This window comes from Talaromyces proteolyticus, assembly GCF_021365285.1.
Source record: "Talaromyces proteolyticus strain PMI_201 chromosome Unknown BGW36scaffold_17, whole genome shotgun sequence".
Classification (NCBI taxonomy): Eukaryota; Fungi; Ascomycota; class Eurotiomycetes; order Eurotiales; family Trichocomaceae; genus Talaromyces; species Talaromyces proteolyticus.
In genome coordinates, this window is record NW_025764293.1 from 268,999 (window position 1) to 293,974 (window position 24,976).

General features: G+C 44.5%; 10 protein-coding genes across 10 annotated transcripts; 3 read left to right on the top strand and 7 right to left on the bottom strand.

The window, feature by feature from the left end:
- Nucleotides 1–485: 485 nt before the first annotated feature.
- BGW36DRAFT_309487 (uncharacterized protein) lies at nucleotides 486–935 on the bottom strand (the record flags this gene model as incomplete). Its single annotated transcript, XM_046212408.1, has 1 exon — nucleotides 486–935. One exon carries the CDS (start codon nucleotides 933–935, stop codon nucleotides 486–488), a length of 450 nt encoding a protein of 149 aa, XP_046065248.1.
- A 1,927-nt stretch (nucleotides 936–2,862) lies between these two features.
- Nucleotides 2,863–3,264, bottom strand: BGW36DRAFT_309720 (uncharacterized protein; the record flags this gene model as incomplete). The annotated part of the gene is made up of 1 exon (XM_046212430.1): nucleotides 2,863–3,264. One exon carries the CDS (start codon nucleotides 3,262–3,264, stop codon nucleotides 2,863–2,865), a length of 402 nt encoding a protein of 133 aa, XP_046065249.1.
- Nucleotides 3,265–4,931: 1,667 nt separating this feature from the next.
- Nucleotides 4,932–6,522, bottom strand: BGW36DRAFT_442718 (Alpha/Beta hydrolase protein; the record flags this gene model as incomplete). Its single annotated transcript, XM_046221589.1, has 4 exons — nucleotides 4,932–5,703; nucleotides 5,763–6,227; nucleotides 6,279–6,298; nucleotides 6,416–6,522. The coding sequence occupies 4 exons, from the start codon at nucleotides 6,520–6,522 to the stop codon at nucleotides 5,192–5,194; spliced, it is 1,104 nt and encodes a 367-aa protein (XP_046065250.1). The 3' UTR covers nucleotides 4,932–5,191.
- Nucleotides 6,523–6,819: 297 nt separating this feature from the next.
- On the top strand, nucleotides 6,820–7,303 carry BGW36DRAFT_392158 (uncharacterized protein). Its single transcript, XM_046217664.1, has 2 exons — nucleotides 6,820–6,989; nucleotides 7,047–7,303. Exons 1-2 carry the CDS (start codon nucleotides 6,871–6,873, stop codon nucleotides 7,210–7,212), a joined length of 285 nt encoding a protein of 94 aa, XP_046065251.1. The 5' UTR covers nucleotides 6,820–6,870; the 3' UTR covers nucleotides 7,213–7,303.
- A 1,217-nt stretch (nucleotides 7,304–8,520) lies between these two features.
- On the bottom strand, nucleotides 8,521–10,310 carry BGW36DRAFT_309763 (BcABA1, cytochrome P450 monooxygenase; the record flags this gene model as incomplete). Its single annotated transcript, XM_046212435.1, has 5 exons — nucleotides 8,521–8,664; nucleotides 8,717–9,037; nucleotides 9,108–9,341; nucleotides 9,411–9,471; nucleotides 9,529–10,310. The coding sequence occupies 5 exons, from the start codon at nucleotides 10,308–10,310 to the stop codon at nucleotides 8,521–8,523; spliced, it is 1,542 nt and encodes a 513-aa protein (XP_046065252.1).
- A 2,685-nt stretch (nucleotides 10,311–12,995) lies between these two features.
- On the top strand, nucleotides 12,996–14,658 carry BGW36DRAFT_392167 (ABA 3 protein). Its single transcript, XM_046217665.1, has one exon. The coding sequence runs from the start codon at nucleotides 13,137–13,139 to the stop codon at nucleotides 14,406–14,408; it is 1,272 nt and encodes a 423-aa protein (XP_046065253.1). The 5' UTR covers nucleotides 12,996–13,136; the 3' UTR covers nucleotides 14,409–14,658.
- Nucleotides 14,659–16,785: 2,127 nt separating this feature from the next.
- BGW36DRAFT_79792 (ribulose-5-phosphate 4-epimerase) lies at nucleotides 16,786–18,023 on the top strand. The gene is made up of 3 exons (XM_046222600.1): nucleotides 16,786–17,118; nucleotides 17,187–17,494; nucleotides 17,554–18,023. Exons 1-3 carry the CDS (start codon nucleotides 16,911–16,913, stop codon nucleotides 17,908–17,910), a joined length of 873 nt encoding a protein of 290 aa, XP_046065254.1. The 5' UTR covers nucleotides 16,786–16,910; the 3' UTR covers nucleotides 17,911–18,023.
- Nucleotides 18,024–20,011: 1,988 nt separating this feature from the next.
- Nucleotides 20,012–21,150, bottom strand: BGW36DRAFT_434075 (putative adam; the record flags this gene model as incomplete). Its single annotated transcript, XM_046221366.1, has 5 exons — nucleotides 20,012–20,288; nucleotides 20,340–20,780; nucleotides 20,830–20,895; nucleotides 20,949–20,997; nucleotides 21,060–21,150. The coding sequence occupies 5 exons, from the start codon at nucleotides 21,148–21,150 to the stop codon at nucleotides 20,012–20,014; spliced, it is 924 nt and encodes a 307-aa protein (XP_046065255.1).
- Nucleotides 21,151–21,751: 601 nt separating this feature from the next.
- BGW36DRAFT_309652 (uncharacterized protein) lies at nucleotides 21,752–22,667 on the bottom strand (the record flags this gene model as incomplete). The annotated part of the gene is made up of 2 exons (XM_046212422.1): nucleotides 21,752–22,460; nucleotides 22,525–22,667. The coding sequence occupies 2 exons, from the start codon at nucleotides 22,665–22,667 to the stop codon at nucleotides 21,752–21,754; spliced, it is 852 nt and encodes a 283-aa protein (XP_046065256.1).
- A 290-nt stretch (nucleotides 22,668–22,957) lies between these two features.
- On the bottom strand, nucleotides 22,958–24,272 carry BGW36DRAFT_331250 (Alpha/Beta hydrolase protein). The gene has a single exon (XM_046212831.1). It carries the CDS (start codon nucleotides 24,174–24,176, stop codon nucleotides 23,145–23,147), a length of 1,032 nt encoding a protein of 343 aa, XP_046065257.1. The 5' UTR covers nucleotides 24,177–24,272; the 3' UTR covers nucleotides 22,958–23,144.
- Between the last annotated feature and the right edge of the window lie 704 nt (nucleotides 24,273–24,976).

Genomic DNA, 24,976 nt, shown 5'->3' on the forward strand with positions numbered 1-24,976 from the left:
GACTTAGTTATCAGAGAATTGAATACATACATACACATTGCCAAGTAATCTCGTCAAACTATCGTTGGCATATCAATAATAGTTAATTTTACATATCTAAATAACTTTTATGGTTTTTTTCATATAAATTATTTAAATTATATAAAGAGGATTACTGCATCCTTTTAATGGGAGTAGATAACCTATTTTTCTTGTAACTTGGATAGTGGTACTTATAGGATAGCCTGATGCATTACTGCATTAACAACTAAGCAGAAGAATAGCAAACAATACTAGAGAGACAAATTGCCGGTGATATGTTGGATATACCGGCCCAAGATATCGGAGCGCCAGCATGTTAAAATGCTAATGGTAAGTCATTACCGACACTCTGTAACCTTAGGAGACACACCTCCTTAGTAATGTGGGTTTCTATATATGGCTTTTCTCACGGATGACCTAGTATGCTCAAAATCAAAATAATCTAGGAATTGGTTCCAAGAGACTTACTGAGGAGGATACAATGTTACATAAAGCTCAGTACCATCATTACATGTCACTGGGGGTGTTGGAGGATCTCCAGGACACCAGTTCAGAGAACCACATCCATTAGGTGAAACGTGTATACATAACTGGGGATTCTCTCCAATCGGATTGATAACATAGTTGAATGTGCCGTCATTACCAGAAACATAGCTCACTTCTGTCTCCTCGTTAAATTTGATATCCGCCTCTTGCGCACCTGCAACTGAAATATGTTGTCCGGGTGGAATGTAGTACTGATTCCCCTGTGGTTCTTCGTCCACATTGACGCCGAACGAAGCGACATTGAATATAGGAATTTCACCAGCATCGAGAGGATGGGCTGGCCGTGAGAGATAAGGCATCCTATAGCAACTCGGATAGCTCAAAGACGGTATCACGAGAGCTGCAAGAGAGAGCACTAAATACTTCATAATGAGTTGTCTAAATGAGAACAATATTATAGCCGTCAGTAGACTTGGATAGTCTTCAGAGATTTGATTAATTCTTGTCTCAGAAACAGCATTATTTATGTCTTTGAACCTAGGAGTATAGGGATAGAAATATAGAACTGGTGACACATAATGACCTCAGGAAAGTTGTATTCACGATGATGTAAAATTTGAATCTGCTCTCCTATCTTCGTATATGATAACTCAACACATTACAATAATTCCGCATATAGGATAGCTCCCAACCAATCAGTAAATAAAGCCATTAAATATTCTTAAAAAGAATAGGGACTAGACTACTTTAACTTTGTATAGAACCTTTGGTTATATTTTGTCTAAAGCCGTGGTTTTACCATGGTGACTTGGAGCGACGTAAATAGAAGTGAAGCTGACTTTACCGGCGCCGAAAACAAGTTATAACCAATGGGAGGGTGACTTGCACGCCAACTGCTACCGTATTTCATCCTAGGTATAAATCTTGTCAAGCGACATGTTTTATGGTAGACATGCCGCATGCAGACTGTACACGCGAATAAATGCAAATGCATGACGCGTGTGATGACTGATCCATTTTTGTATACTATTGACGTTTATAATCAATATGTTCATCATTACGGCTATACTCCATTCTGTGCAATAAGCGGTTCAACCATGAAGGAGGTAATATACATGAACCTACGAGAATTTTGTGCATCATGTGATGTCAAATCACTTTTATAGTATATTCGACAATTTTGAATTGCGGACGGATCCGTGTGTCAACTGTAAAGCTAGGTTGGGCCCATGGTGGAGAGGGTGTTTATTTCCGAGCCAATTACTGCTTGAGGGAGAAAGATTCAAGCTCTTCAGTATGCCTCCTAAAAATTGGTGGTGGCGTTGGATGGCCTAATTCGTGCTTCTGGTTCATGATTGGTGGGACCGCACCAGCCGATGACCATAGACTCCGAGTAAGTCCAATACATCACAGCAGATTCGAGACTACCGAGATAAACTGTTGCTGCCTTTCTAATATCCCATCGCTATTCCAGTGACCTGTGTGATATTTATGTCATGCCTGAATCCGAATCTCTGCTAAGGTATTTTCCGGATGATGTCAAGTTGTTCGCTATGGTGCTCAACACGTGGAGTTAGCCGTGTCGGTGCTGGGGCTAACATCTTCTCACTTAGTTGACTATTTGCCTACTGCCCCATTCTCCAACGTGCAGTTGGGAGTGTAGCCCGACGCTCAACGTCGTGGCGACTGGGTTTAGTATCAGACATAGGGATTGTCTCGTTCAGTAAACCCACAAAGTTCTGGGGCTATGTACCCGAGGGTGCCTTTTAAAGTTGTTGACATTCCTCAACATCTTCAATGCGCTTGCTGATGCCAAAGTCTGCTATCTTAACCCACCACTCATACGGTGGACATGATTTCAAAAGAATATTCTAGATTGTTAAATGCAAGGTTAGAGGAGACTTTCTTAAAGATTTGGGCGGAATTGACAGACATTTAGTTTTCAAATTCCGATGAGCAAATTGATTATCGTGCATTAAACAAAGAACATCAAGGATCTGATGTGCTAACATCAGCTCTTCAATAAGACGCATTCATAGGATATGGTCATCTTAAGCACTTCTAGGTGACTGTGAACAATTGCAACTTACTGAAGTTTTCGATTATTGACGATGCAACAGTTGCAAACTACAGTTTTATGTATTCTCTTAGGATATTGGTTTAGAATTCTTCTCGTAGAACGCGGGCCTGTATGTGGAATTGCCTAAAGCGCAATAATATTATGGGTAAACACGGCCACAAGAGTATGTCTCGTGAGAATGTCTAATGAAGTGCTCCTAAAATTGTCATACTCAATTTTGTTGCTTGTGTTCGGCTTCATCGTTGAGCTCTTTCGCAGCACCGTTTGTTGTCACGTCACTCTGTTTTGTTCCAAATCCCATTCACCATCTCAGAGGCAATCTCGGTAAACTTGTCCGGCGTCAGCTCATGCGACAGGATAATTCGAATTGCATATGGTGTCGCGATGACAGAATCAACCTCCAGCTTCCTTTCCCCAACCACTTTCATGATGTGACACAAGAGAGCCTCCATGGGGAACGCCCGCGCCGCGCGGTACGTGCAGTGAACGGTGTCCACATGCTGGCTCTTGACGATGATGTCAACAGAGGGTGGGCCCATGTACTCCTGATGATCGCCATCAGACGCAAGGTGCACCTTGCCGGTCGCGCGGTCGTAGTACTTGCCGTCTACGACGGGCGTTCGACCCTCGTCGTGCCATCCGGGGGCGTGGAATTCCAGTGGATGCAGGGAAGACATGGCGATGATGATGCGATGTACACTGGAATGGACTCTGTTAGACAGTTGCAATTTAAGATGGTTTTAATTGAACAGTTGACGTTTTTGATGATTGTCTGATGAATCGGGTTGATGTACACGAGACTGTCCAGAGTGCAATTGAAACGCACTAACCCGAAAAACCGGATTTTGTCATGATCCTTCTGCAGGCGGCAACATAAACATTTCCTTTTTACGATAACTTAACTCTTCTTGGTACTAGCGAGTACTCCTCATTGAGTGTCTGTCACAATGACCGTGAATTCGAATTTGTGGCACGGGCTTGTGGCCTTGACCTTGAATCGGGATGAATCTTGGAGCATCAAGATATTATATCTATATAACATCTGACATTACTTAACTATATAATAATAGTGTCTGGTAAAACTCTGAAAGTGAACCATCAATAATAAATTTAAATGATTAATATAATTATAACTAAAAAAAATCAATAACCAGTAGTTTGTTTTCTTTAGATTAGAGGTTCGTAGCTTCCTATAAGTAATCAAACTAAGAAATATAAGAATTCCAGATCTTTTACTCGATATTTTTTATGGAAATATGTAATACTTGTCTAAACCAAAATAGTTCGTTGTAATGTTTATAACATTGACCTAGAAGATAAAATGGCTCTTATGAGCCATACTGAGTTGAAGCATGGAACTGTGTCTCAATCGCACCCTTCAGTACTGGGACTATAATGCCGCCTATGCCGTTGTCTGTTCACGTATCGAACCTGTATAATGCCTTTTTCTGTCTTTTCCAATTTTTGATTTGCACTGTCACTTCTTGTCTACATATATACCTGTACGGCTGGTCCGTCTCTACTTTTATCGTTACCACCATTGTTCTTGTTTTTGCTGCGTCCACAATTCATGATACTAGTCTATGCTGTTCTGCCTGTCGTATATAAATCCAAAAGCCAAATCGAAGATCGCTCAACGCCATGTCAGAACCAATGTCACCGTAGTGTTTCTGTATCAGTAAGGGAATTGGAGTACCCGAGTAATCTTGCATTTCACCATAATCTATCTCTTCGTCGTCGTAATTTAACTAAGTCAAGGTGGAATGTTGACTCAAACCCCCTTATTCATATAAAAGGAAGTTGTGCTGGGTGCTACTTCCACGTTCTCTAGATCTATGCAACCCAAGCCACATTGCTATTCTAGAGAGATTACCATAACCGTTCTGTTCATCTAAGTCGCATATAAAATTTGAGAATTAACTCTACCTCACAAAAAAGTCCCCCTAGCAAGGAAAAGTCTTACGCATAGTACCACTAATAGCCTTTTATCTCCACCTTGCTCCATTATCATTAATAATTGCTTCATTTTCGGAGTGGCCCGCAATGTAGTGTCATTGACTTGTGCTGTTTCCAACATGGGTGACTGCGGTGTTCTTGCAACCTGTTCGTCCTCCATGCTCTGTCGCTGGATTATTTTTATTTTACTTCTCATCTACAATATACGGAAGAAGTTTCGATAATGAGGTCTTTATGCGCAGGGAGTTCTTTGGAAAGAGCTAAGCAAATAACTGATCAAGTTTTGCACCGCTACTGCAAATTCATCGTTCGCTTCTAGATGTAGACTTAATCAACATTCACATATGTCAATCTTTGATTCTCAGTTTCAATTGGTATTAACATCAACCTAAAAACTAAACTAACAGGAAGCGTTGGGGCGTTTCTAAAAAAGAAAAGCAACAACATGAAACGAGTCGCCTCTTTCTCATGATATATTGCACTCTTAAGAAGCAGCCGAGCAAAGCATAGTTCTTACAATACCTCTCGCAGCCATGCCTCAACCTCCTGAGTCAATCGAAGAGGGTTGTTTCCTCGGCAATGGATATCTGCACCCGATTGCACATCTAGAGTCACAAAGCTCTTCTTGCTGGAGGGGATCGCTTCATGTCATTCCTGCGCTTGGTCCTTCCATACCTGCCCTTCTTGCTCTCCGAGTACAGATAGAAAGGGCATATGAACTTTCTTCGGGTCTGCTATCATACCCTCCCATCGCTGAGCCAGCTCCGACAAATCGGATACACCTGCCTTCCAAAGAATTACCTCCCGATTCTTCTGAGCTGCCTGCGATACGGTAGCCTCAGCGTCCTGCTTTGCTACTTTTTCAAATAGCTCAAGCGGATGTGGAAGTGGTGTGGTGGCAATAACCGCTGCGAGTCGGGGTTCATGAGCTGCTGCGCGACAAGCGAAATAAACCCCAATACTCATACCGAGGAGAGCTAGTTTGCGTGGTTTCACTCCAAAAGAAGCGATCAATTCATCAATCACGGCTGCTATCGGCTTCTCGACCGCGGGCTCCCAGTGAAGCCCTTGCTCTTGGAAAATTCCCTGTCCCGGTAAATCAACCAAGGCAATCGAATAGCCTCGTTCAAAAAGGTAGCGTCCTTGCGACAAGAATCGGTCTTCGTGGCAGGTATCAGCACCGTTGGTGCAGTAGGATCAGTCGCTTGGTAGAAATGACCAGGTAGCTTCCCCCCTCCGTAACTGACGGCAAAACGAGTGACCGGAAAGCTCAGCTGTATCATGGCTTGGTCGAAAAGCTTCTCATGAGCGCGATACAATGCTGTAAAACGCTCGCCCGGGGCAACAAACTGCCAGGCCATTCGGTAGCAAGCAAATGCTTTCAGGCGCATCTCACCTGCGGCTTGAATTGCGCCACGTCTTTGCCACACGTCGGCTTGCATGCTCTGTGCTATTCCCTGGCTTTCAAAGGCTCGTGACCAGGAGTCGGCGTCACCGTCGGCGATTTGTGAGGCTACATAAAATGCCTCTCCAATAGATAGTCCACCTGCTGGGCCCCACCCAATAGCACCGACCAAAAACAGATCCATGTTGGAATCGTGGAAATAATAGCGCTGGCTCAGGTGCTGAGTTGAATAGTCCTCGCCTCGAGTAGCATTGGCCATGTTGTTCAAAATATCAAACACTGCGATGTGTTAGTATTTAATGCTATATTCAGGGACCTAGGGCCACACACGAAGAGATAACAGAAACAGCCTGCAAATATAGATAGCGACAGCGATTCTTCAGAAGATCATCACATTCGTGATTTTCTCTACAAGAGGGGTTGGGAGAACCTCTGTGTTAATAATGACTACTATGTGTTTGGCTCACCCAACACCAACTTCGACCTCTCTGCTTTGCACCCAGAATCTGCTTATATATTCAAACTTTGGCAGGTCTATCTGGATAATGTCGATCCGCTGCTCAAGGTCACACATGCTTCTAGTTTGCAAAGGCAAGTCGTCGATGCTGCCAGCAACATAAGGAAAATTAAGCCCGCATTCGAAGCTCTCTTATTCAGTATTTATTGCGTGGCTCTTAAAAGTGTCGCTCTAGAGGACGATATTGAAACTATTTTTGGGTTTCCAAAATCGGATCTTTTGGCAAGATTTCAATTTGGCTGCCAAAAAGCTCTTATTAGGTGTGGATTCCTACAATGTAGAGATCGTGACTGTTTGACTGCATTGTTTTTATACTTAGTAGGTGTACCAAGCCTTGTTCAAGAAATTACCAACAATTTCTAGGTCTCGATTTATGACAAAATAGACCCCTGGTCTACCTCGTCTATGCTTGGTATTGCAATTCGTATTGCCCAACGTATGACAATTCATAGTGAGTCGGCCTTGGCTAAATGTACGGTCTTCGAAGCCGAGCTTGGTCGCAGACTATGGTGGGCGCTGGTTCTCTTTGATACTCGTATTAGCGAGATCTCTGGCCACTAGTGTACAACTTTGGATCCAACTTGGGATTGCAGAGTACCTCTCAGTTTGAATGATTCCGATCTCCGACCTGAGATGAAGGAGCCGCCAAATGTCCAGAGAACCCCCACTGATGCGCTTTTTATTGTCGTCCGAAGCGAGCTCGGGGACTTTAACCCGGAATGTCCTTCCATGTTTTGCGTATTGTGACCTGTTTCAAACCCTAAGCGCTAAGTGTCACGCACCTAGACTCACTCTAGTTGTCACTGGCTGTGTCAAGGAGCGATATGATGATGTGAACTACATAGAGGTTCCTTAAGGGTAACTAAATATATAGAAATAAATATATTTATATAGATTTAGTCTTTTTATAATTTTCTTTATAATTTAGTGTATATAGTGTAACAGGGAGGATGTTCAAGCCTAATCCGGCAGGACCGGGGGGCTCAGGGATACCCCGGGGGTCAATTGTGATATATCACAATTGACACCATAAGACCCCGGGCATGATGCCAGTACCCCTCACCTCGCAATATATGCCTTTATCTAGTTAGATTAGGTATCAATAACCTGAGGTAGGGACTCGGGCATATAGGCTTGGTTTCCCACCCAGAGAGAGAGAACCAAACAATATCTTTTATTTAATTTTTGATATAACTTTCAATATAAGCCTATTCGGCTTCGAATAGCCTTCAGTTCGAAGCCTTCCATAACTATATAATCAAAACCGATAACTTCCTCCCTAGTAGCCTTGCTCTATAGCATCAATATCAAGCGTTGAAGCTTCAACTCACCCACATCTAGTCTATCTAGACACCCCCGGACACGGCCCTGCCAGATCGTGTTACATATAGATTGTATATTTAATTATTATTCTTTCTATACTTTATTATATACATGAATATGGAGGCTTATGTAAAGTGAAATTCTATATGAATAGTAAATACATAGTGCTCAATCATAGTAATTGATTAGTTATGGTGTTAGCTGCTTTAAGGATTGCTTATCTTAAAGTAGCTTAAGACATCCTAATCTGTCTTTAACTCTGCATATGTTGGTTTCGTAACACTAAGCGGTAGATGATGAATTCTCTGAACTCGAAGACTGACCAATCAGCGCGAAATATCAGTAGTTTTACCAATTCGAAAGATCAACTTCGGCACCCGAATTCAATACATTCGGATACTGTACCTAAGAATTGGAATATGGATTCTAGGATGAAATCCCAGGGTGAAAATAGCTGCTGCTTTGCTTGGATAGGATTTTCCATGGGTAGTTTTCCATTACCAGTTTTTCATTGCCGGTTTTTCCATTGCTAATTTTCTTATTGCTGATTGTCCATCGCCTAGTACTGCTGTTCCTCCGCTAATATCCATTGCTAGGTTTATTTTTCATTTCTTATTTTTGATCAAAATCCTAATGATATGGAGGAGAACCTGGACCCAGTTGAAGATGAAATTTCTGTAATAGGAACCTATTCAATTTCATATTCATTAGCCCCAATCATTTCCTTCCGAATCATACCCCAGAAACTGCGTCATTACGCATCGCAAGATCTAGCTTAAAATCAACGAACAGGTCCTTTTCCACGAAAGCCCCGAAGCTTTTTACGTCACATGGATTACCCGGATTCACCACTTGCAGATCGAAGGCCCTCATAAGCTGACGCATTGTTTAGAAAAGGTCATTAAATTTCGAAGAAATGTCCACCAACCTCAAAGACAGCCTTACTAAGCTCCATGAACGCGATGGTTTTCCCGAGGCACATAAACTGGCCGGAGCCAAACACTAGCTCAGTATTTCGTTCCATCTCAGCGCACCTCTTGGGTTCAGCCTCCAGAAAACGTTCCGGTCTGAATACGTGAGAGTCTTCGCCAAAAAGTGCCTGCGAACGTAGCAGGGAGGAGATATTTGTGCAGATTGCCGTGCCTTCTGGAATATGAATTCCATGCATCACCTCTCCACCCTTTCGAACACGCTTTGGGAAGAGCCCGAGGAGAGGTGGACGGCTACGGAGTCCTTCATACAATACCGCCTAGTGGAATTTAGTGAAATTTAATTTACCTAGGGCATTGGGTGGTCTGGGTAGAGGGTTACGAACTAACCTGTAAATAAGGGCATTGCTTGACTTCCTCATATTGAATAGGGTAGGATACTACCCCCTTCCTAATCATGGTTCGTATTTCTTCCTTGAGCTTTGCATAGACTCGAGGTGTTGTTATGAGGTGCAAGAGGGTTGACCGGAGGGCGGAGGAAGTAGTTTCGGAACCAGCGACAAGCATGAATAATGTTTCCACTTCACATTGCTGCTGCGTCAGGCCGTGTCGTATGAATGATCCCTATTATTGGCGTAGTAATATCAGGTCAGCCTTGGATCTAGGATCTTATGTTGAACAGGGCCTCCTGACCAGCATATCGTTCATGTGCTCATTCCCTGCAAACCTATTGCGAACACAATATTCTCCAACCCTGCAGGTGTGGTTACTCGATCGCTAGCCCAACCCATGTGATTAACGAGTTACTCACGTCATCAGTGGTCCGAGTCCCCTTCTATCGCTCGACCGTGGACCCAGAAGCTTCAGTCCTACCCTTGAGAAAAGGACTCTTCGGATCCAAGAGATGTCTGTTGATATGGTCAAGTATGGCCAAGCCCGCTGTAGGCTTTGATGAAACTGGAAGTGGTCGGTTTCATCTCGGAGATAGCCAATCTCTTTCCCAAATCCAAGGCGAGTGATCACATCCATGCTGAAATAGCCCGCCAGCGCACATAAATCAAGTACCACCGGTCTGCCAGCCTCCGCCATCGCACATTTGCCGCGCACAAGGTCAACCATAATTAGGATCTGAGAATCTATGGCCGCTTCGAGATCTGGGACCTCCCGGCCGCTGTATGCAGGAGCCGTCCTCCGCTTGAGCTTCGCGTGGGCCTCTGTGTCGAGTGTGCTGAGTATGTTGTCATGACGTGGATTAAAGCGGGCACCTAGATACCAGTCACTTTTACGGGAGGAGCTTCGGGAACCTGTCAATTGTCGAAGTATGTCCGGATCATCGGTGTGGATTTCATAGGGCCCGATTCTCACCAACGGACCGTACTTTGTGTGTAAGTCCCGATACACCCAGTATTGCCTCCCACTCCAAGTGGTCTTAGCTAGCCATAGATAGGAGAATTTTGCCCAGAAGGAGGGTGTCGGGAGCCTCCGTAACGGATACCAGGCCCCAACAGCCGTGAAGACGTAGATGACTATCAGGAGCCCAGCACAGAGAATGCTGGAAGAAGTCAGGCTGGATTCCCATAGAAGCGGGGTCATGTCTTCGAACAGTGGCGAATCGTCTGTGTATCCCCAATATTGGGAATTGGCCAAGCTGGCTTATATATTTGAAAATATTTTTTGGCCCCCTATTCAGACACTTGACAAATAACTTCGGGTTAGTAGTAATTACAGTATCTTTGAATAAGGATAAACTTTCATCAGATCACGGGTTGGAAGGGTGGGGGAAAGCGACAAGACGGGTAATTGAACTCAAAGTAAACGAGCACTGGGACCATATCTACGCTGCGTCGATTTCTCGAGTATGATCGATTACGTGTAAGCACTTTCGGTCAGATCAGCAGCTTCCTTACATGACATAAAATACAATGTAGGCTGATTTGCTGCTGGTGTGGAGCTTAAATTTTGTGGCTGAATTCTTTCTGCTTATTTCATACACTCTACGGAGATGGGCACAAAAAGTGGTGAGAATGTGGCGCGCGCTAATGATATTAGTTTCCCTAGCGTGTTATATTGATACATGCCATTACACTATAAAATATGAGGAAGCTTATGTAGCTGTAAAACAGGCATACAAATCGTCAACTCCATGTTGGATTTTGAAGCTTATAAACTACTGCAAATAGATATCTTCAACTTGGGATTAGGCGGTCTAGTCGGTCAGGCCTGTATATGGCCGCGTCGCGTACTGTCGCAGTAATATGATGATAGCGTAATTCAGTCAAGCTCATCCGAATCTCCGTAGATAATGAGAGAAGTTGAGATCTGATTTCCGTGTGCGTACGCTCGGCAGGCCAATATTTGCCTATAAAATCCCCTTTTATTTTGGCAATATTGGCCTCCGGGGCCTTTGAAGATGTGTATTGCTTCGTCTCAGCTAAAATAGGTGTAATAAAGAGATTGGACGATATAATTGATCTTCGCGCAAGTAGGGAATCTGAAGCTATTCCTGGTCCGATTTCCAGTCGTCGTCATCGTCTAGATATGCCCGATTTGAGAGATATCTTTTCTTTCTGATGCGATTCCTAATACGCTTATCTCGTCCGGGTTGGCCCTCTTTATATTCGTTGCCACCTTCCAAGCGAATGATTTCTTGGATATGAAATGGGATTCGCTCAATCCACTCTTGAATTCGACGCTGAGGGAGCCTATCCCAGGCCTCGTACCAATGAATTTTTGCTGTCTTCTTGTCTGCCGGAGCCCCGCGGAGTGTCGTACGCCTTTTTAACCAAAACTATGTAGGTTCGATTGCATTCAAATCTGGCGAATTCCCCGGCCAAAGAAGCCGCATAACCTTATGGAATTCATAAATCTCACGCTGGTGAAAATGGGCGTGCGGAGGCGCGTTATCTTCCATAACAATGGTATCGGAATTCTCCTTGAGGCACTCCTGAGCAAAGGGGGTTAGTAGAGGCAAAAGGATCTCCTAAATCAGGGTTAGCATTGATATCAAATTTATATAGATAATACACTTACTTTCTGATACCGATACCAATCAATTCCACCTTTACCATTCCCTTCAAGCTTCCCTAGTTTTGCGGTAAATTTGAACCGAGGTTTTCTCCCTCTTAGAGAAGAGAGACGAAGGCGTTGAAGTCTATTATTCAACTCCCATTCCTCTCTCGCTTCTTCTTCACGTTTACGATTAGGAATTTCAAGCTCTTTTACAGCAGCTTTCTTAGCAGCAGCGCTCTCCGGTTCGTATATATAACAGGGTCCCTTGTGATAATATGAAAAGGAGCCCCAAAACATAAATTCACAGGCATTTTTGAATCGTCGCTTGCGAACAACGGTTGGATGATACACTTCATAACATCTTCGCCAAACTTTTTGCGCTCCTCGCCGTTGGCCCAGAATAACAGATGTCTCATCGGTCCATATTATTTTCTTGCAATATTCCAATGTCCAATGTTGATGATCTAAACAAAATTGAAGTCGTTTACGCTTCATTTCTTTGGTCAGACCAGGTTTCCAAGTAGGCTTGCATTTGCTAAAACCATGACGCTTCAAAATAGATAAAACAGAAGATTGAGAAATACCGGCTTCATAACCAAGATATTCCGAAAATTTCTCACGACCACAGCGATCCTTGGTTATAGAATCAATAATAGCCTTTTCAACGTCCTCATTGATAGCTTTTGGACGGCCTGGACGAGGCAAATCTGCAATATAGCATTGGTCAATACGTGCGTTAACAGTGGGATCATATCCACGATCTTTTGCACGCTTCACAATCTTATAGACTGTTTGAAATGGTATATTAAGCAGCTTTGCAACGTCCAAAGGCTTCATATTTGATATAAGAACCAAGGATACCACCTGCGCGCGGACTTCTATCGGATAAGATTCCTTTTTGGCCATTTTTGCACGCGTTGAGCGGATAACCTTCGGACTCGCGATCGCTCTATTAAATAGCAGAATATTAGTAATATTACCCCGTTTATTTGGAATAGGGGCTCACGGGCGAGAAAAACACAGAGTAGCGGTGTGATATAATGCTTGGAGTGGGTAGGAATAGCTTCAATTTGCAAAAGCAATATTGAGATTATTGAAACACCAGAAGCCGTGATGTCAGCTTCTGGCGTTTTCGTAAGTACTTGATTTGTTTACTAGATTACTAAGTAATTTTAGTACCAAGCTAAACAACGTGGCGTTGGCACTAAGTGTCTTAGTAAAATTAGCGCTTCTCACCACTTTTTGTGCCCACCTCCGTAGAGTTTACTCCTTCAATGTAATCCACTCTACGTATTGCCGCTACCGGCGTAGGTTCTCGCTCAAAAGGGAAAATGAGGTGAAAATCCGTTCCACATAAAACGGATGGCAGCCGCTGGCCTGCCGTGAGCTACAAGCCATTCAACAAAGCAGATGGATATAGATTCGATATCATCTATACCAGCGCAAACCCAACTTGCTTTGAGTCAAATTCAGCTAAACGCGGATATGGCGCGACGATCCACTTCCCCGGTCCCGCACGACCTACAATCTTTACCAACTTCGACCAAGGAGACCCAGGATCTATGGTACTATCCGCCCGATATTGCGCATGATCTCGACAATATTGATCTTCCCGAGAGATTTAAGGAGGAGGTTTATGCATGCGCCTGGGAGTACAGTCGATGTGTGATTCCTTATTACTCAAATTGGAGGCGCTATGTCGCCTTCATGCGGACTATTGTGATTGGGATCGTTGCTGAGTTCCGGGGGGATCTGGTGGATGTGACGGCCAGCAACAACGTGCTTAACTATGACCTAGATGATCTCCTTTCGACTCTCCTGGGTGACTCACCAGGGGGAGTGGAGATTGCGCGAGAGTTCCGCACATTCTGCCTCATGACGAGCACCAAGACCGGCAGCAACCGAAATTGCGAGCTATTCAAACGCTATATGAACGTTTTAACGGCGTCCCCGAAATTGTGGTTTCGTTTGCGGGATTGTGATTCACTTGCACGGTTTACACTGGTAGTTGCTTTGCGATGCAACGACCTTGATATTTGGTTCTCAAATGAACAATTCGAGATCCTCGCAGAAATTGGTGATATTCTCTACGACGCCATTGCCTATCATAAACACCGTTCCGAGGGCGAGACACATAGCACGTTCCAATATGTACCTAACGATATGCGCGTTGAGGCGTTTCGTTATTACCGGGAGGTTTTATGGGCCTTTGACACCGCCTGGGCCGGCCAGCCTGAGCTCGCTCATGTCACCAACTTCCTCCGGGCATTTGGGGGCCCGATCCACATGACCATGCGCCGATACCGTTTCGTTGAGGATAGTCTCGGCATCTGCCAGCCAGAGACGGCGGAGGTCATCAACAAAGCCCGCCAGAACTCGAAGCTTTGGTGTCGGATCGAAGCCCGAAGAAGTGTGGATGACGACGTCGAGGGCTATAGGAGCCTGCTTATCTCCGACGACAAGGTCCTTTTCACAGGTCTGGCTGAGCTGTTGGAGACGTATGGTAATTACCGCTGTACGCGATGCCAGTATCCCAAGTCATACGGGGTCCAGAGTCCCCATGAATTTGGCGGCGTTAAACTTTGTGACGAATGCGTCGCGACCTGGAGAGAATACGTGATGTCATTCCCGACAAGGTTAAGCAAGGCCTTTCCTGAAGTTGGATTTAAAACTACCTCTTAACCATTCTGGCACCAAGTGCTACACACCCATGCAATAGCCGTATAGTGAGATCTGTATACCGCTTTCCAGTAATTCACGGGGCGAAAGAAGCGGTGCCCTAGAGGAGCCCAGGATAAGACATCTAGACAAGACATTCGTTAGCAAGATAGAAATAAATTTTAAACACTGTGGGGACCCTGTAGGGATTAATCAACCTCGTGATGTGTGGTAATAATGAACTTTAAAATGCTATGAGAACCTTGCAGGGACCATTCAACATTATAATGTGTGATGAAACATTTCATAAATATGCTGGCCTTCCCAAGGATAGTAGAAAAGTAGCTTTATCTTACCCTGTGTTGTTAATATTGATGATTCGCCAATGGTGGTAGAGGGCAATGATGGGTATGGTCCAATGTTGAGAGAGTTTCAACATTACAGGGCTTCAGTATGGAGGGCTTCTAATGATGAGGGACTTCTAGCAATGAATAGTTTCAATATTAAGAATTCTTTAAAATTAGAGGTTCTCTCTCATTAAAACAGTTCAACATTGAAAAAACTTCAACATTAAGACTTCTGAATATTGAAAAAGCTCTATATTGACATTGCAATTTTCCTAAAAGGCGCCTTCTGCTATGACCGAGCTAAGATCCCAAATAGTTTAATTGAAGTCTAAATTTAGCGCATATAAAGTAGGCCAATTAATATGCTGAGGAAGACAGTATAGCAAGCCACAACAAATAGTGGTGACCAATATGATGCTCTGGATTTGATCTATTGATCCACATGTTTTAGAGCGGGCCAAATGAGTCAGGCCAACCATTGACTCTCCATGTCCTTTTCCATCACTCCTCATCATCCTTATGCCCCCTTTCGGCAATCCAGATGGTTCTTTCTAGTGCGGTTTTGGTGTATCTAGGCTGTCATTTTCGGTTCTTTGGTTCTAAAATGGTTTCTGGCACTCGATATTTTTAAATTAATATTGCTCTATAATTATAAAACGTGCTTAGATTATTATTACTTAATATAGTAATTTATTAATTAAATTTTATATTTCTATTTTTAGAATTTTCTAATTAGGCTTAATTAGTTTCTTATTTAAGATATAAATCAAATTTTTAAATGGTTCGGTTCTGATTCCAAGGTCTGGAACTAAATCAGTAATACATGTAAGTTCTGGTATTTTATTTTCCCTTTAGGAAACATTTGGTTTTCGATTTATATTTATATCTAATAGTATATTTCATTAATATATTTACTTTTAAAAAATATATTTCTATATATTCTTTTTCTATAATACGCAGAACCGTTTGGGAACATAAACAGAACCAAATGACAGCCTAAGGATTCCTCAGTGACTTTCGATCTCAGACGAATCATTGGATACATTTTGACATTACTAAGTAATAATTTCTAATTTGCTATTATAGATTGCTTTAAATATAATATTTTTATAGCCAAAAATAGAGAAGTATAATATAGAGAATTATACAGTAAAAATAGAGTTAATCACTAAATTTATTATAAATGTTTTATAATTACAGAAATCATATTTAGAATAAATCAGATAGTTTCTAACATAGAAAAAATATTATATTTTTAAAGATTTAGAAACCTTTGGTAATTTTTTAAGGCTGGACTTTTCCCTCTTAACAAACTCATCATCCTCTGTGTTCCCCACTATATTGCCTTCGCTGAAAGACTCTATTAGGGAAATATCAATATATACAACCCAATTTAAAACTTATATTTTCAAATACTTTTGGTACTATAAGAAAGTTTATCTTTTTACAACCACTATGATATATTTTTATTTCTGTAATTCAAGATTTAATTTAGATATTGTGAAGCCTGGCAGCAGCGGGGTTGAGGACAGGGCAGCCAATGACCATAGCATGGATTGGGTATTCGACATCTTCCCCCGCATCTGAGCGGACACCTTTAATTTGTGGCAGTGGGCCCGAGTCGGAGCCAGTCGAGGTATGGAGTCGGATTATCACTGTCTATTTTTCTTATTTTGATAATTTGTTTTGGCGCATTGCTATGCAAACGTACGAATCTGTCATCATCAGTGTCTTGTGGGATAGCGAAACGGTTTGGGTTTATTATTAAACCCATTCTATTTGAAAGCTTATTAACTTTGCTATTTTTGGACCGAGTTCCTCGGCGGCCCGATCAGTTCAGCACTATGCGGGCAGCTTTAATCTGTTTTATTGTAAAAGCACGTTGGAAGATATCTGGTTTCGGGATTCACGTACTCGATTCCGATTAGGGCTCAAAATCGTGATTCCGTATTCTACGATCGCCCATAGCATCTCGTGGAACACAGAGGATAACCTCGGGCAAACAACTAGTGCCCCATAGACGGTTGTCTTTAGTGAGGGACCTCCGCGCGATCCGTCCCATCTGTTGGAATCAGCAGAACCCCGCCTGGGCGACTTTATAATTGCACAGTGTTCCCGTCTGTCGCAACCGTAGCGAGAAAAGTGTCATCTATCGTCAGTCAACAACAATCAATCCATCATGGCTCCCCCAACAGCAACCGAGACTATTAGCAACATGACTGTGCGAGCCCCGCAGTCAAGCCAGGCGGAGGGCGCCGAAAAAGCCAAAGTCAAGATGCAGATGCCCAGCATGCCCAAGTTTGAAGACAAAATGCAGGAGCGAGAGTACCTCAAGGGCCGCCTGGCTGCTGCATTCCGAATCTTTGGCAAGAACGGATACGACGAGGGTACGGGTGACACAGGACCTAGCTTTGACGTGGAAATAAAGATAGATGCTCACAGTTTGTTACAATAGGTGTCGCCGGTCATATCACTCTTCGCGACCCAGTTGACCCTTCGACTTTCTGGGTAAATCCCTTCGGTACTGCTTTCTCTTTGATCAAGGCATCCGATTTGATTCAAGTCGACCACTCAGGCAAGGTCATCGACGGCGGGCCGAACCGCATGCTCAACGCCGCGGCGTTTATGATTCATTCTGCGATTCATGCTGCCCGACCGGACGTACTGTGCGCAGCTCATAGCCACAGTCTGTACGGGCGCGCATTCTGCTCCCTGGGACGGCCGCTCGATATTATCACGCAGGATGCCTGCGCATTCTACGATGTAAGTGTTCCGTCCAAGCTACAGCGCGGTGTAATCACAATTGACACAGTCGGAAATAGGACCACGTGGTATACAAACAATTCAACGGCGTAGTCCTCGCCGAGCAGGAAGGCAAGGATATCGCTGCCGCACTGGGTAACAAGAAAGCTGCCCTCCTGCAAAACCACGGTCTTCTCACCGTCGGCAAGAGCATTGAAGAGGCAGTTTTCTGGTTTGTTAGTCTAGAAAAATCCTGCCAGGCACAGCTCCTTGCCGATGCTGCGGCGGCTGGACGAGGTGGGCAGACGGTGAAGATTGATGATGCGGACGCTGCCTTTACATACAAGACTGTTGGGACGCCGTTGGCTGGGTGGTTTAGTGCGAAGCCACTATTTGACGTCATCCATAAGGAGACAAACGGAGACTATCTCCAATAAATCGTGAATTCATGGTCGAGAACCCCCCAACCCCACTTGTCCTTCAATAGTATGCTGTTCTAGCCCATCAGTTGACAGATAGTAATAAAATTGCAGACTCTTAAATCTTGTGCTCCTCATTTTCCTTTTTTCTTTAAATAAATCACTACTTCCTTGCGCTTGTATTTTGCCGCTTCCTAATTTCTCTTTAATAGATTAGTACTTGATGTTGTAGCTGAACCCAACAAAGATATATAAAATCCATATAACTTTTAGTAAGGATAATCAGCGAGGGCGCCAGAAGACTGTTGATCAGGAAAGTACTTTCTCTTAAAGCAGAAGCTCATACTAATTAAGATAAGAAAAGTTCCCACCAATATAAATGTAATGATAGATCCATGAGGTTGATTTCATTGTAGTCTTTCTCAGCATATTGACGCTATTTATGTTCTTTCCATAGTTGAAATCAGTTTGTTACATATTCTATTATGGAGATTTTACTATCTGCCTCTTGTAATGCACAATATAATTCACACAAGTACTCTGGCAAATGATTAGGGATCTGAGGGACAATCTCACTGACAGTACTCACAACAATTCTGTCTTCGTGTACAGATAACCTATCAGTAAACAAAGTTAGCTCCTCTTTATTCCATTTAGGCGAATTAGGGTGTCCAGCGATGGAGAATCATGGATACTGACTGTTTGCATCCATGGATCGGCGCTCGGTCTTCGGGAATTAGGGCTAGCGGTTCTCGGTGTTCGGTGTGGTGAAACTCAGCAGGCAACTAATTTGTTCTTAACTTACATCTTAATTTAGAACATGTCGCAAAGCTAAAGGTTTAGTTTAGTCTATGTATAACCGAGGTAGAAATCTTGGTGCAACCCGAGTTTGGGATATAGTTCCATGTTAGGTGTTCTGAATACCGGAAACCGAACCCCGGGAGATCTCCTGATTAAACATGCCAGAGATTCGGGCTTGATTCACTGTCTGGTCGAACATGTAGGAAGAGCCATCGCTAGCGAATCACCTCAGGACCACTATTCCAAATCATCATTAACGGCGAGAAGCTAATCTTTGCGACTAGCCGGGCCCTCCATGATGAGCTCTGTGACGAAAGCCGCTTCCATAAGGCCGTCATCGCGGGAGTGGAGAAGCTACGAATAGTGGCCCAAGATGGCCTCTTTGCAGCCTACCACGGAGAACGTGGCTGGGACATCGCCCATCGGGTTTTGATGCCTGCCTTTGGCCCGCTATGAATTCGGGACATGTTCGAGGACATGAGTGATGTCGTTCAACAGTTGTGTCTTAAATGGTAAAGATTCCTAAGTATTTGCTTTTAAGTAGGTAACGAGAACTAAAAAGGCTGGCTGGTATGCAGGGCCCGCCGGGGCAATTCACCCAGTATCAATATTTGCGATGATTTTACACGCCCTACATTAGACACCATCTGTCTCTGCACAATGAGCTTCCGCCTGAATAGCTTTTATAAAAACGACACTTTGTACCCGTTCGTGAGTTCTATGCTACACCTGCCAAAGGAAGCCGACCTTCAGTCCACGCTTCCTGGGATCTTGAACAACATGCGTGTCACGGTGCGGTGGCGAACGTCCAAGAACATCGAGGCTATGAGGGGCATGGCCCGCGACATTATTCAAGAGCGCAAAGACAAGCCCCAGATCAATCCAAACCCCTGCCTACCGCTCAGAACACCTTGAGCCCCCATCACACACCTCAACATGGATTCTATCTACCGAGCATTTTCCAACGATATGAATACCTACAGCCATATATGTAATCCATGTCTACAGAACACACCTCAGAGATTTCACTTTATGAAGCGGATGACTACGAAAAGTTTGTTGCACTTTATGAGGCCGGTTTCGTCTCCGGACTTCGGGCAGCTATCTAGAGACCGGAACGAGACTGGACAAGGGAAAAGGGAAAAATAAGCGGGCATGGTTTGGAGTTAATGGGGAACATGCATTTCCAAAAATTTTTCACCTTCCCAACAGCATTGTTTTTTCCATCTGCGTTCTAAATAACACCTATACTAATAATCATTTCAAAATTTCCTTCTTCTCTAATCTGCTGAGCCTCGGATAATGGTGGGCTATAATACTAAATAAAGAGCCCCATCTCAACAGGAGCCGACTTGACCTGGTCTCGCTGGATACTCTCGATCAGAGAATCCCCTGGGTAATCGTCAATATCCAAATCCAGATACCCTCTTGTGGACCACTTCTTTCCAGAAACAAAGAACGAGCGACCATTGATAGTGCTATCATTGAGAATTCGCAGGAGACATTCACCCGCCTCAGAAGCTTCCGCAAATTGAACACCCACACTTGTGACGTGCGCAAAATCCTCTTCGGAGAGAATATTCGTCTTAACATACCTGAGTTCATCAGCACCAGTTTCGAGACCACAGCAAACGGAATTATCCTACCACGGCGATATAACATTCACACGACTCCCATAGTAGAAAGCCGTTCTCCGGAGTGAATGCATGATACCTCTCATAGCCCATTTCGTAGCGCAGTACTGAGGAGCGCGAGGGCAGTCTAGGAAAGCTGCACCGGATCCTATCAAGATCAAACAAGTATCCTCCTGTGACTCGGACGGCTGTTGTCCATTTTGTTTAATGAAGTAATGCGACGCGAGCTTCGATGTGTAAAGGGAGCCGATGAGGTTGACGTCGATGGTAGCGAGATCTGGCTTTTCAAGAACTTTGTCATCGCCGGCATAGGCGAAAACTTCATCCTTTCGGTGGATACCAGCATTTGCAACGACGAAGGAGACTTTGCCGGTTGGGGAGAATGAGGCCGCAACTTCAAAGAGATGGACTTGGTCATCCCAGTTGGTTGTGTTACACTCGATGAATTTCACCCTGAGAGGGTCAGTGGAGAGGATTATTTGCTTGTTTAACGTGAGCATACCCAGTCAACTCTTCTTCGAGTCTCTTTCCTGCTTCGACGTCACGGTCGGCGATCACCACGGTCGCTCTGAATGCAGTGTGAGCAAGCTGGTGGCCGAATGGGGTTCAGCGGCTTCTTACCCTGCTGCGACGAGGGCGCGAACATATGCCTCTCCAAGCCCATTTGCACCTGTTCGAGTAAGCCAAGACCGGTCTTTGATGTGCATCTAGAGATTTTCGAGGAACACTTACCACCTGTGACAATTGCAGTTTTGTTTTCGACATTTTTGGTGTCGAAATCCACGTCACAATTGACAGGAAAATTGCGGCTGAAGGTAGCCATTGTGAAGATCGTTGTTAAGAATAGGAAGTAATCGAAGATATAAAGTTTTTGGTGAATAGAATTATCAGGCCGGAAGCTTCATTTTAAAAGTATCAGCTTTTTGTCTAATTTCATGCGTAGACGAGCTACAATGTGGAGGCGCTTGAATTGCACTAATGCTAGTTGCTTACTCTCTTGACTTATGGGATAAGACTCACTGACTACTGCTCTCTCCACAACACGCCTCTTGCCTGTACCAAGCTATTTATTTGAGTGATCCTTGGAATATTACGTTAAGACAAAGATAATCGAACCAGGCTGACGGAATAGACCCATGGGTCTAATGTAATCAAGTCATTGGCAATTTGTTGGCTTTTAGCATCGCCCCAAGAATGTTCGACCACCTCATCGCCTGTGGAAAATTAAAAAAAATATATAAAAGAGGTCAATGCATACCCCGAACTTGAAGCTGTACCCTGTTAAGATAAATCTCCTCCTGAAACCATTGATACTCCTCTGTGCTAGTGAGTCCATTAGCCTGACACCCACGAAACGAACTTTGATATAAATGACATCAATGAAAAGAGACGCGCTCAAAGTAACTACTTTAACTTTGCTACTTTTATGCCTCTGTCAAAATATCTTTCCATATGAAGGGTTTCTCCCCTCTAGACTTTCTCCAACGATTCGTGGAAGCCAGTAACTCTGGCGAATCAAGGAGCAGCCATTTCCATTTCTGCGCGAAGCCTTCCGTAACTTCCCAATTTCTTGCATCCCACGAGTCTCCCCACACTAGTAACGTAGCAGCTGTATTTCTTGTATCCCAAAAGGCCATGAGATCGTGACAAAGGTCATCGTCATCAAAAGAGTCGCCAGCAAGAATCATACAATCACGCATGCGAGGGAAGGGAAAAAAGTCGAACCAAGGATGATGAGGCACACATAGCTGAATAGAAGTTGGGTGTAAGCAGGGCGGAATCCCCTCTATTGAGAAGCTGGGCTGGGCAAGGTTGAATATTGATATCGAGTTATCATCTTGCAACCATCTGGACGTCATGCCAACTGCACGGATGTTTTCGTTGATGGCTCTATGCACGTTCAGCCGGCTGAGGCTGATGAGGTGATCCCTGTTCGGCGCGCCGTTAATGTAGCTTTCGTAGGCTTTTGCCTCAAACAATTTACGGTATTGACGGGCATTTGGCGGTGCTAGTGTGCATTCCCAAATCTCACCACTTTCCTCCTGGAACTCAAGTGGAAGCATACGCGGATTGGGCAAATTGGAGGTGGGGGAAATGATGGCAATCTGCGATTTCGCCTCGTTGCCTTGCTTTCTCGACCCTAGCAATTAATGAGACACTGGAATTACCACATTGTTGGACCGAACGATACTAGTACGTACGGAAACTACGCTGATTGATGCGATATTGTAATCTCCTTCGCTCTTTCCGGTTTATGACGCCAGTCCAATCGTCCCAGGCTTCCCGAACCCTAGCCAGATATGCCAAATGGATCGCCTCAGTGCCAAGCTCGGAAAACATCTCGGATTGGTCAGTGGCGAATTTTAGCTCATTGACCCATGTAAGCAAAAGTCCCCTGTTTGATTGGTCCATCACTTCATCCCTATCTCAGTGGTACGACATCATCGAGCAAAGCCACTGAGCAATCTAATAGAAAGATGTGACCGTCGAAGATGCCAAGTCCAGATGCATGCTGCCCAAATCACTTGGCACAGAACCGCGTAAAGATGAGGAAGGTAAAGACAAAGGATTTGAGCATTGGAGGCAACCAGTTTCATTTCTTGGCATAAGCGAAGCTATCTAATCTACATGACACCAAGTTTTACGATAGAGAACAACATACATAGAGCCGCTAGTAAGACTTTCGGCCTCCTTGCCAAATTGTTCCATTACGCCTCCACACCCTGGAGCATTCCACCGCGAAAGGTACCTCCGGAAGAAATCCGAGAGTGAGTAAATCGGATAAGGGCCTGCTTGCACTAGCTTGCTACCTTTTTTTTAGGCAAGACTCGTTTGGAAGAACTCGGTGAGTCGTTGGAACGGGATAAGCTCGGTGCGATCGTATAGGTCGACGTGACCAGCACCCGGTACCCAGAGAAGCTCCTTCGGCTCAGCAGCACGCGAATAAGCATCTTCGCTAAACTCACGGGAGTGCGCCTGGTCACCGGATATAAAGAGCATCGGGCGTGGCGAGACTATCTCGATGCCACTGAATGGATAGAAATTGATAAACTTGGTGAAAGTAGAGAGCGTGGGGTGAGTGGTGAGCTCTGGTGTTGATCCAACAGGAGTAAACTCGCCACGTTTAGTACGGTAGTAATCATAGAATTCACGTTCGACTGGGGTGGCATTCGCCGTGAGGTGATCCAGGGTGCCACCGGTATACTGGGTCTCGCCGCCGTCGATCTTGGTCCAGCGCTGCTGGGCTGCTTCGGCGATTGTTTCCTTGACCTGATCAACGCTTTGCGAGTTTTGTAGACCATGGCGGGCGAGGGTACCCATATCGTACATGCTTCCTGTAGCGATGGCCTTGAGGCGCGGGTCAAGCTTTGCAGCGCTGATCACGAAGGAACCACTACCACAAATACCAAGTCCTCCTATCCGCTCGCGGTCGACGGACGTCAGGCTCTGGTTGCCGAGGTAATCGACTGCGGCGCTGAATGCCTCTGCGTAGAGGTCTGGCAAGACTGCGTTGCGGGGCTTGCCATCGCTGGCACCCCAGAAGGGGACATCGATGGAGACGGTGATGAATCCCTGTTCAGCCAGTTTGGTCGCGTAGAGGTTTGCGCTCTGCTCCTTAACGGCCCCCATGGGGTGCCCGACCACGACGGCTGGTGCAGCGCTGTTGTTCTGGCCCTTGAGATAGAAGATATTGCCTGCGACAGTCGTCTGGTAATGGGTTGGGAAGCTGATCGGTTGGACTGTCACGTTGTTGCTGCGATAGAAATTATCGGCTCCATAAGACATGTTCTGCGCCATAGCTGACATTCCCATGCCGAGCGCGAGGATACTGTGAGCCACCGTCTTCATGATGACGCCGGAAAGTTGTGATCACGATAGCACAAGAGAGTATGAGAAGAGGATTGGAAAAGAAATACAGCTCCTTTCAAAGGCAGATGATCAGGCTTATAACTGATGAGGTGGGTAATGAGACCACGCAATGCTGTCATCAGCCAAGATCTCAACTTGGCTCCTACGACATGCGTGAACCAGTCACATCCGGAGATAAAATCAGATAGAAACGAAAGTGTTAAGCCAAGAGCATTGGACGCTCCTATATAAAGAGTTTGTCCATGGGCATATCATCAAAATGTCTCTGAAGATTACAATTCTCTCCACTGCTAATGCACGTTGCTTACCCTCTCAAGATTGGAAACCAATCAGTCGGTGCATTCAGGACGATCATTCCTTGGCTCGAGAGGTCAAGGTCTTCCCTTCTATGGTGCTATCACAACGCCCACAGAACATTGTTCCGTATCCTGGACATTCGCTTCTTGATCCGGATATTAGATTCAAGTGCAGATGAATATCAATCGAGGACCGTGGATGGGAGATGTCGATCCAAGTATAAGAAATCTTCCATTGTTCCGGAACCCGAAGCTCTGCTGCGTGTATATCGGTAAGATGGACCTCGATTGCCGATATTTAAGAAGCAATCATAGGCATATTAACTCTTAACAATAATATATAAACAGTTTACTTGCCAATCTAGCGATGATCAAAAGACTCGTGTCTGGATTACCAGGTATCTCCGCATGCACCCGAGCCTCCACAATTAACTATAATGTGGCAGTCCAAAACCGCTAGCGAGACTATAGCAAACACGAGAG